The following is a 12,188-nucleotide window of genomic DNA, read 5'->3' on the forward strand; positions in this document are numbered from 1 at the left end:
CTTCTTTGGCATATACTGCCTGAAACTGCACTGCCCATGAAATTACTCTAACATCTCGTCAATGGTGACGTACTCTTCTACGGAGCTGTAATCTTTACAGAACCCATAAATATTTCTCATTTCCCTTTGTTTCCTTATCTGAACATAATTAAATCGAAGAAATCTCAAAAGCAAGTAAAATATCCAGTATGACATCAGTAGATGAATCATTTCAGGAGCTGTGCCATCCATCATATTCTTCAATAATTTGATGAGAAGAGTTCATTCCACCCAATAAGTAAAGTAATTCTACAGTACACACAGCTTCCCCCTTCCAAGAATAATTAGCTATCATTAAGCATGAGGGAACATTCATATAAAGCACTATTTTCTTCAACACACTGTCTGGGAAGTAATAAGACCACGATTCATATTCTGTCTTTCCATTTTATGCAAGACGTTGACTCCTGGTGAATGAATCATGATGTTTCTTCCCTTCCTGCATTTCTGGGATGAGGAGGAAGCATATTCTATACAGGAATGTCGTTAACATCCAACAAACTGAGGAGTAGACTCGACCAGCTGATCAGGAAATGCTACGTCTCCACAAATATAAGATGTGCTGTCATGATCACTGTTGGTGGGTTGCTCTACATGGGAGTACTCTGAATCTTCAATCTCACCTTCAGTTTCGGGAACTCTATCAATCAATCAATCAATACTGATCTGCATTTAGGGCAGTCGCCCAGGTGGCAGATTCCCTATCTGTTGCTTTCCTAGCCTTTTCCTAAATGATTTCAAAGAAATTGGACATTTATTGAACGTCTCCCTTGGTAAGTTATTCCAATCCCTAACTCCCCTTCCTATAAATGAATATTTGCCCCAGTTTGTTCTCTTGAATTCCAACTTTATCTTCATATTGTGATCTTTCCTACTTTTATAAACGCCATTCAAACTTATTCGTCTACTAATGTCATTCCACGCCAACTCTCCGCTGACAGCTCGGAACATACCACTTAGTCGAGCAGCTCTTCTTCTTTCTCTCAATTCTTCCCAACCCAAACAATGCAACATTTTTGTAACGCTACTCTTTTGTCGGAAATCACCCAGAATAAATCGAGCTGCTTTTCTTTGGATTTTTTCCAGTTCTTGAATCAGGTAATCCTGGTGAGAGTCCCATACACTGGAACCATACTCTAGTTGGGGTCTTACCAGAGACTTATATGCCCTCTCCTTTACATCCTTACTACAACCCCTAAACACCCTCATAACCATGTGCAGAGATCTGTACCCTTTATTTACAATCCCATTTATGTGATTACCCCAATGAAGATCTTTCCTTATATTAACACCTAGATACTTACAATGATCCCCAAAAGGAACTTTCACCCCATCAACGCAGTAATTAAAACTGAGAGGACTTTTCCTATTTGTGAAACTCACAACCTGACTTTTAACCCCGTTTATCATCATATCATCTATATCATCTAACACCTCTAATAAACAATTACTACTGCAATTATGGAATCTTGATCCGTGACAATAAGGAAGTTGGAAAAGGAACTGTAATGCCAATGATAATAAATGAGTGACTCACTCACTGGTACTGCACTGTGGTCAGTTTGATGGTCTGGTTACTAATGAAGGTCGTGCCATACTTTCCAACATTCTTGGCCTTACACTATAGGCAGCTATATGGTGATTCAAAAGTATAGCACTATTTAGCTTTGTACGGCACAGGTTTAAAAAGAAATGAGTGCTGCACTCACCCCGTGACCAACAGTAGGTTAAGACCAAGTCATTAGCATAAGCTAAATGGCTCACTACATTTCCTCCCAACTAAATCCTTCTCTGTCATTTTACACCTTTCTGTAAATGATTAAAGTATACTATGAACAACAAAAGTAAATTATTACAGCCTTCATATGTCATAGGATATTTAATTTAATAATTATATTGTGACTGCAGCCTTCTCTATCCGCTGTAACTACTTTGAACCAAGTACTCATTCTACCACCAGTTCTCACCGCAGCCCTATAGACAATTAAATAACCTACTCCTAATCCCATAATCCCTCAGTATGACTAACATCTTCTCTCATGGTACTCTAAGCCTTCTCAAGACCTACAGAACATAAACATTGTTTTGTAGCATTTTTGACTTACCTGACACATTCTGAAAATCTGGTCCTGACACAGCTCCTCTGTGGTCTGAAACTACATTGGTTTTCATCCAGCTTATTCTCAATCACTGACCACACCCTTCTTTCTAGAATCCCAGTGAACACCCTGCCTGGTACCGTATTAACTCGCATATCCCCCCCCCCCCCTCCGAAGTAACTTTCCTCCCTCAAGATTTTTAGGACATACTTTTCTAAATCTTAATTTTCTCACATTTAATTTCCACTAGCATCTTTGGTAAAAAATTGAACTTGCACCTAACAAGTATGTTGCACGATTCCTAGCATCTATAAATATGGAACGTCCAAGGCCATTAACCATCCCTTCCAATTGCTTGCTACCCTGGGCTGCCTCTGGGTGGGACCATAGATAGGAAACAAACAGCTGCATTCAGTCTCTTATAGCAGCGAGACGAGTGAGATGTAAAGTGACATGCAAAATGGGATGAAAGAATAGTAGTCATACCACGCAGTTTAAACTTGCAGTTGTTTATTTTGCAGAAAATAATGGAAACAAGTTTGCAGGAATAGATTTTGGTGTAGAACCACATAATTTCCACTAGCACCTTTGGTAAAATGTTGAACTTGCACCTAACAAATACGTTGCACGATTCCAAGCATCTATCTGCTATTGGCAGGCTCATAAAGAAGAATTAAAGAAAGTTAAATCCACGTGTCGGTCGTTTCGTAGCCCAAAGTGTGTAAAATTTCTCCACGTCGAGAAATAATTTTTTTTTTGCAACTTGCTTTACGTCACACCGACAAAGGTAGGTCTTATGGCAATGGAAAAAGAAGTACTTGACTACATAGTGGAACTGAGAAATGATGGCATTGGTGTATTGTAAGAGATGATGCAGATGAAAGTGAAGGACTGCCTGATTACATGGACAAAGTCATTTCATAAGTTCAGCATCAAACTTAGATGAGAAAATGATTTTCTTCTTTCTGAAATTGGAAATATGGACCAAACTTCCATCTATTTTGATATTTCACAAAGTACGCGTATTAATTAAAACAATGGGCGCAGACATGTTACAGTGTACCATCATGTTGGCAGTTACAGCAGATGGTAGAAAGCTACCACCCTTTTTGTTTTTAAAAGAAAAACTTTACCGATGTGCAATCTTCCAGCTGTCAATGTCATTCAAGTTCAGGAACAAGGATGAACGTAAGCTGATGTAACAAAAGACTGGCTGAAAGTTGCATGTGATCGACGTCCTGGATTTTTACTCATTGTAAGAGGTTCATTCCTCCCGAAGGTATCACCACCTTGACGAAGGCAAAATATATTTCGCCGGGTGTTTATTGGAGGCTTGCGTGGTCAAACGATCCTTAGGACTATGACGGCGGGAGCATCTGCTCCTGGTAGAGCCACCCAAGTTGGACAGGTCTAAGGTGATGATCCAGACTAAGAGTGATACCCTGGTCCTCCAGGTTGGGGGTTGAGCGTAAGGTTAACTCCCCTACCTCGTAAAAAAACAACTGTTATGGATACCTTAAGAATGAATAAAGCAGAACTGGAAAACTTGGTGATGAACCGGTGAGATAAATGGCTAAAGAGAAGGAAAAAGGATATTATATTAGCAATGTGAAATGTTAAGACATTGAAGAGACCTGGTAAGTTGAAAGAAATAAGGAATGAAATGGATAAGTTTGGAGTGAAAATAGCAGCTGTACAGGAACTAAGATGGAAAGGGCAAGGGATGATGATGTCTGGACAACATATATTGATGTACAGTGGAGAAGAAGCAGGCAGTAATGGCACAGGATTCCTCATACATAAGTCAGTAAAGCAAAGTGTGATCAACTTTACTCCAATCAATGATAGGATGTGCTCTGTGGGAATTAGGGCAAAATTCTTCAACGTAACTGTGTTTTGTGTGTACGCCCCAACTGAGGAGGCAGAAGATGAGAAAAAAGATGTATTTTATACTAAAATGGAGGAAGAAATTAATAAAGTTCAAAGACACGATGTGAAAATTATCCTTGGAGATTTAAATGCAAAAATTGGAAGAGAAGAGGTGTACAAACACTTAGTAGGGAAAGAAAGCCTGCATGAAGTAAGTAATGATAACGGATTGAGATTGATTGACTTTGTGAGCGGAAAGCAGATGATAATTAAAAGTACTTGGCATCCTAGGAAAAACATTTGCAAGGAGGCCTGGATTTCACCAGATGGTGTGACAAGAAATCAAATAGACCATGTTATCATAGACAGGCGACATACATCAGATATTATGGATGTTAGAAGCTGCAGAGGTGCTGATGCAGATACAGACCACTATCTTGTTAAGGTCAAGAACAGACAAAAATAGATTTGGCAAGAACGGAAAAAGTAAGAAGAAAGGCAAAGCACAATACTGACGGTCTAAAAAAATGAGGAATTGCAAGAGAAATACAAAAAGAAAATGGCTGAATCTTTGGAAATAAAAAGGGAATTATGGGAGAAAGGAGAAGTGGAAGATAAATGGGAGATACTGAAAACAACTATCAGTGAAGTTGCAGATAGTACCCTGGGAAAGAAGAAATTGGTAAAGAGAGCAGAATGGTTTGATGAGGAATGTTCAACATTAATCCAAGAGAGGAATGATGCTAGGAACAGAATGCTTCAAAGGAGAACAAGACAAACAGTAGAAGAGTATAGAGAGAAACGAAGAAGAGCAGATAAGATATGTAGATATAAGAAAAGAGCTTTTGAAAGAAAGAGAATCAAAGAACTGGACGAAATGAAGGATAGAAATGAGCTACAAAATTCTATGAAAGAACAAAAGACCTTAAGAGAGGATTTCAACCAAGAGCTGTTTTCTTCAAGGATAAAGATGGAAACCTTCTGGGTGATAAAAGCAAAGTGCTTGGAAGATGGCAGGAGTATTTTTACGAGTTACTCAATGGAAATAATGAAGATGATAGAGAGGAGGAAAATATAAATATTGATGGGGAAGAAAGACATTTGGAAGAGGAATCAATAAAACAGCCAGACTTAGAAAAGGTCAAAGCTGCAATTAATGCATTAAAGAATAATAATAGAGCCCCAGGTGAAGATGGAATGGAGTCAGAGCTGTTGAGATATGGGGGAGAGGGAATAGAAAAGGCTGTTTATGAATTGATTAAGGAGGTTTGGACAAAGGAGGAAATACCCAAGGATTTGACATTGGTTATAATTTACCCAATACATAAAAAGGAAGATAAGGCAATATGTGGAAATTATCGAGGGATCACCTTGCTGGATGGAACGTACAAGGTTTTGTTAAGGTACTAGCCTTAAGATTGGAATTATGGATGGAAAGAATATTAGGGGATTACCACTCAGGGCTTTAGAAAACATCGCTCTATTCTGGATCAGATATTTATATTACGACAAGTGCTAGAGAAGTTTTATGAATATGACAAACAGCTACATCAGCTGTATGTTGAATTTAAACAGGCATATGACAGTCTAGATAGGGGTAAAATTTACAAGATTGTGACAGAATATGGAATCCCGAGGAAATTGATTAGATTAACAGAAATGACCTTGAAAACAACAGTATGCAAGGTGAGAGTGGAGCAAGATCTGTCAGAGGAGTTTTTAGTGGGTAGAGGACTAAGACAGGGAGATGTACTTTCCACACTGCTTTTTAACCTAGCATTGGAAAAAGTAATCTATCAATTGCCCATCAACCCAGGGGAACCATTTTGAACAGATTAGTAAAAGTGATAGCATATGCTGATGATGTAACAATAATTGCAAGAAATGAAAGAGCTCTTGAAGAGAGCTACTCAGTATTAGAAGAGAAAGCACGAGACCTAGGACTAGAAGTGAATATAAACAAAACAAAATATATGAAGATGGGAGATACAGAGGGAGTAAGATGAAGAAGCACAGTAAGATTAAATGGGAAGGAATATCAAAGAGTCACATCTTTCAAATATCTAGGCTCTATAATAACAGAGGGCAATAAAACCTCCGTGGAAATACAGGAGAGGATAACAGTGGAAACTGATGCTTTTATGCCTTGCAAAATATGTTTAAATCCTGGAATGTTAGCAGGAATACAAAAATTAAAATATACACAACAGTACTAAGACCAATAGTTATGTATGGATCAGAATGCTGGGTGATGACCTCCAGAGAAGAATAGTGGCTGTTACGGTGGGAAAGGACGATATTGAGAAAGATATTCAGTGCAGTAAGAGATCAGGATGGGTGGAGAATGAGGACAAATGTAGAGCTGCAAGGACTGTTTGGCCAGCCAGATATTGTTACTAAAATTAAGCAGGGATGAATTAGGTGGGCCGGTCATGTCCAGAGAATGGCAGAAACCTGCACCATTAAAAAGGTGTTTATAGGAAAATTTGATGGAAGGAGGAGGAGAGGAAGACCCAGGAAAAGATGGATTGATGATGTTGAGGATGACCTTAGAAAGTTAGGAGTTAAACATTGAAGAAAAGCTGAGGACCGAGATGAATGGAAGCAGGTGATAAAGGAGGCCAAGGACCTACAAGGACCATAGCGCCGACCAGTAAGTAGTAAGTAAGTAAGGAGGTTCATTTATGTTGATATTATATCCGAGAACCTAATGTAAATAACAAAGCCTGTGAAGTTGTTGTATGTACACTATCTTACACCTAACCTAACCCTTGTAAAACCTTCAATTATTATGTTTAATACATTTTAATTCTTTCATTAAATGCTAAGTATATCTAACATATGATTTCCCTGTAAATATGTATTGCAAATTCATACAACCTCAAAATCTGTTCAGTCGAAAACTGCAGAAAACTACTATCATTCTGATACATATGGAGGTTTCTGGAGGCTTATCATGATATTTTCGTTATCCAGATACATGTGAAAACTTTAGGAATCATGCAGACTTCTTCATTATGGGTTTTTTATTTTGGTCAAATGTTCGAGTTTAATCTACACAGGAGTACTCCAATCAACAGGCCGGTCGACAGATTATTCTTTGAACATTCGGGTATGTTCCAATCAGGACATTGCAGGAACATTTCCAGAAGTTACAGATTTCTAGACTATCTGTCTAACAATATATATCGATCTGACGGCAGAGAGGCACATGTACGTACTGAGACACGCGCACACCCGCCCGTGCCATCACCAACCCAAGTGAATAATCAGTGTGAGGACTTGTTGATATCTGCACTAGTCAGAATCAATTGTAAATTGCTTTAGCATGCTCTTTCTTCTAATAGTCTTGCAGTGTTGTTTATAATTGTGTATAATTGTGTAGTTGTTAAGCGAACTGAGTGGGAGTTGTGTGTTGTTAAGGAATAGACTCAATGACAAAGTGGTTTTCTGATCAAGAAGTGAACGTATCTCATGTGATATTTATTTACTCTAAGTAAGATCGTATTGAGAACAATAAAGTTTACCGTATAATCTCGAATACCATCCGCCACCGAATAAGACCTGCACCCTTATTTCGAAAGAACAACTTAAAAAAAAACGTGAAGTCAAAATTATTTACAATCTTTACTAACACACATCAAATGATTAGAAAATACAAATAAAAGTAAACAAACATTTCCAGAATGATATCCAACGAGTTCATTCATCATCATCATCATCATCAGTACCAACTTCAGAACTTTCATCACCATCACCTTGCCACAAAATGTCGTCATCGCTGCCATCTATAGCATCAGAAATGCTACATTTCCTGAAGCTCTTCCATAAGAGGTCTCCAGGCATACGATTCCATGCCGTCAAAATCCATTAACACAGCAGCTGAACTTTCAGGTGCTGAATGCGACCAGTTGGCTTCAGTGTGTGATTATCAGCCGCCATCCATTCTGTATAGAGCTGTTTCAAAAATGGACGGTTCATGCAGACATCCAGCGGCTGTAGCATAGATGTCATCCCACACAGAATGACTGCTAGGTCGGTTTTCCCATCCTTGATATGTTTCTTCACAGCATGTGTAGTGTGGCCGCGGTAACTGTCGAGAACAAGCAAGCTCTTTTGTCCCAATAATGCACCAGGGCAACGTTGCCAGACACACTTTACCCAGTCTTCCACAAGTGAACTGTCCATCCAGCCGGAGTTCTGAGATCTGAGAATAACACCAGCGGTAGATTTTTAGGAAGCATCTTTCGCTTGAGAACAATGTATGGCGGCACTTTGGTTCCGTCGCCGAGAATACACAACATTACCATACACCATTGTTTTTCATTATCACCTGTTCTAATGGTAACACTTTTTGCACCCTTAACATTCACAGTCCTGTCCACTGGCATTTCAAAGTAGACTGGCATCTGATCTGCACTGCCAATTTGGGAAAGCAAATATGCATTTTTCTTCCGCAACCGAATTATGTGACGCTGAAACAACAATAACTTCTCATCTTAGACACCAGGAAGACGCTGTGAAATTGAGGTACGCCTTCATTTCTTTTATAAAAATTACAAACCCATCATCGGCTTGCCTTAAACCCTTCTGATGAAAGTTCCTTTGCGATCTCTTAATGCCTTTAGCTGACACATTTCGGCTGACACACCATATCCCAATTCCCACCTTTCTGTCACATATATATAAAGTTTCTTTTCAATTTCTGGAAACTGTACACTCAGTCCACGAAAAGCTCTAAGATAATCACTACATGTTAATAGCATTCTTCTTTCTCCAATCGCAAATACACGACTCATCAATATTGTATTTCCTACCAGCGGCACGATTTCCAATAATTTTGGCTTCCCGAACTACTTTCAGTTTCTCACACGCAGTAAAAGATCGCAAACGCTTTGTGGAATTCATGTTGATACTCCAAGAACGTGCGCGAGATCGACGTCAAGCGCAGAAGAGCGGAGAGAGCATTGTTGCCAAGCCGCGCCGGCGGTGATGCCCGATGTATGCACATTCGGAAAGATAAAATTCCCAACATTTTAAATAAGACCCGGACCCAATTTTGGAAGCGATATATTCGAAAAAACAGTGCGGGTGGTATTCGAGATTATACAGTATTTAAGAAACCTACCCAATTTCATAACAACAACTTCACACGCTTCCTTATTGACAATAAGTTTCTGGTGGGTGGGTGGGTGGGTGGGTGGGTGGGTGGGCGGGCGGTCGGGTGTGCATGCGTCTAAGTACGTACATGTGCATGCCATCGTAAGCCATTACAGACATCAAACCCCTGTCCCCTGTGGAGTATAAAGCTCATTAAGAACATCGGCCTGCAGGGACAACTGCTGTGCAGCCAGATAACTTTCAGATAATGGAGTGTCATGTGGTCAGTATGACATCATCCACAGATGTACTGTTGGGCTTTCTTGACTGGGTCTACTGCCTCTTCACATTGGACTACATTCCAGTTGAATTTAAAACAGTGAAATCTATTTCAGCACTCAATTCAGGATCAAAATCCTTGGACAAACCAAGAATCAAATCCAGGGTTTCTTAGTAAGAGGTAAACATGCTACCCTACACCATAGGACAGGTAAACATGCAGGAAAAGCCATGGGTTAAATATTCACCAATAAAATGTACCTAGAATAACCCCACTGAAAGTGATGAATTCTGTGCTGCGCAAAATTTATCGAACAGTGCTATTCATCAATGCTTATAGATTAATTAATTCCTATGTGCACAACTTCCAAAGGAAAGACCAACTGTTGCAAATTGTGTACAAGTATCACTTGGTGGGAGACAACTGGAAGATTTTGGTGATAATATACAAGGTGCATATTTACCAATCAGATTAAGGCAAAATTCATGCTATTACCTCTTGCACTGTCAAAGAAAACAAAGAAATGTAGTAACTATTCCTATTACTGCAAAACATGTTTTTTGAAAGATATCCCTGTTTGTTGTTATGAAGTTGGTGATTTGCAAAAATACTAAGAATATCTCAGGGAATGAACCATACCGTCAGTCAAACATCCCACTCCCAATTTCTGGGAAGATATACCACATTAGTATATACAGGATAAGGCATCTAGCCAGATAGCAATATCATCACTCAGTTTGTATCACCAGATGAAGTAAGAAACAGCAACATGCATTATAATGTTTACAGATATACTAATGAAGATGCCCCCCTATGCCAATTCCATGAGTTTATTCTGTTTTGCTATGGGATTCCTAAATCAATGTATTAAACATGCCATAAATGAACTGCATATAGGCTCTTTAAACTTCGCAGTAAGGAATAGGGAAGAGTACTCAGGTCCTACCACCAGCACAGTGTCCTACAATGGAAATTATGCTGTAGAGAGATTATGAACAATAGCTGTGCTGTAACAGAATACAAATGATAACATTTCTTGAGGTGAATACCATTACAAAATCATCCACATATATTCTGGTCAGCCATCTGTAATTAAAGGAGTAATAAAAATCATCAATTTATAAAGAATAAAGATAAATCATACTCACAAGAAGCTGTTGTTGGAATCCTTCCACCAGCAAAACCGAAGACGGGTGGTTCTCCTGGCTGCAAGACAATCTCTTGAGAACTATCTGAGATCTGCTTTTGTAGGGGTAGGGATGACCTTCTGGTTTGTGCTGGTGAAGATTTTGTTGTTTCACCAAACCTCTTCCTCATTTCTTCAACTCGATTCAATCTCTTTTGCTCCGCCTCAATACTCATGGTTTCTACTGTTGTTGCTGTTGTTGCTGTTGTCGCGGTCATTGTAGTAGAAACTGAACTGGCAAGTGTAGATGACTGAGTATCGAATTCCATCGGTGTAGGTACTTGAACAGAAGGTTTAGCTGGAACACTCGAGGATCTTGTTATCTGAGGTGCTCGAACTTTACGATACTGAGGTTCATCGGTATCACTGTTACCCGGTGTCCACTTAGGTTTAATACGCATCGACTCATAGTCACTTTCATAATCACTTTCACGAAACTCTCCAGGCACAAATTTTTTGGGAGTTGTAGGAGGGGGGCCACTCTTCTTTTTCGGGCGTTCAGGTTCAGGTTTAAAGGGAAAAGGTTCAAGTTTTGTATCATTTCCCGGTTCCTTTCTATCTTTTTCCCCGAACTTTATTACTCTTGTTGTTTGTTGAACATTGACAGTTCTATGGCTATGTTCTGTTGATTCAGAAAAATTCATTACTTTGGAAGTTTCGATCTGAGTAGCATTCTGGTATGGTTTAACACTTATTTTACTGTGAATTTCAGTTGCCTTAGGTGGGGGTGCAAATGCTATTTCAGGTGGGGATCCTGGTTGGAGGATAATAGTATCTATTTCCTTTATAGCAGGAGTAGCAACAATGACATCCATAGCGGGCACAGTTCTGGGCGTCACTGGTTTGGGTTTAAACACTTTTTGAGGTTTATCTACAGGTTTAAGAATTTCCTCAAGCTTGACAGTTGCTAATGGTTTTTCAATAGGTTCAAATTTAGGTCTAGGTGGCCCCCCAAATGTTGGAGGGTTATCAAATTCTGTGGGTGGAGTAGGAGTCCTAACATCACCAGATGATCGAGACTGAATATTATGACCAGAAGGAGTAAGAACTGGTCGTACAGGTCTATACGATGGCTCTTCAGCATCAGAGTCTACTGGTGGACGCCAGCGAGGAGGAATGCGCACCTCATAATCACTTTCATAATCACTTTCTCTAAAATCACCTTTGATAAACTTTGAAGGACTAGGAGGGGGAGGTCCCACAATGCGCTTCGAAACAGGCCGTGCTGGGTCTGGTTGAAAAGGAAATGGTTCCAAGCTTGATTCTCTCTCATCATTAGGTGCTTGTGTAGAACTTGGTATCTGCCTTGATATAGCAACCACTTCCTATTTATGAGAAAAAGAAAAGAATTATCACTCCAAAATTAACAGACATCAACCAAACACTAAGGAACAAGTATGGCAAAAAAATTACAAATTCACATACATACATACATACATACATACATACATACATACATACATACATACATACATACATACATACATACATACATACATACATACATACATACATAATACATACATACATACATACGTACATACATACATACATGCATACATACATACATACATACATACATACATACATACATACATACATACATACATACATA

The 12,188-nt window shown here is 39.1% G+C and overlaps 1 protein-coding gene across 2 annotated transcripts in view; it reads right to left on the reverse strand.

The window, feature by feature from the left end:
* The window catches only part of LOC136863973 (titin), a 982,878-nt gene that overhangs the window by 44,556 nt on the left and 926,134 nt on the right, over positions 1 to 12,188 (reverse strand). For both annotated transcript variants that reach the window (XM_067140442.2, XM_067140441.2), the window contains one exon: positions 10,536 to 11,898. In XM_067140442.2, coding sequence (XP_066996543.2) covers positions 10,536 to 11,898 — 1,363 coding nt within the window. The remainder of the gene's footprint in view (positions 1 to 10,535; positions 11,899 to 12,188) is intronic.

This window comes from Anabrus simplex, chromosome 2 (assembly GCF_040414725.1).
Source record: "Anabrus simplex isolate iqAnaSimp1 chromosome 2, ASM4041472v1, whole genome shotgun sequence".
NCBI lineage: Eukaryota > Metazoa > Arthropoda > Insecta > Orthoptera > Tettigoniidae > Anabrus > Anabrus simplex.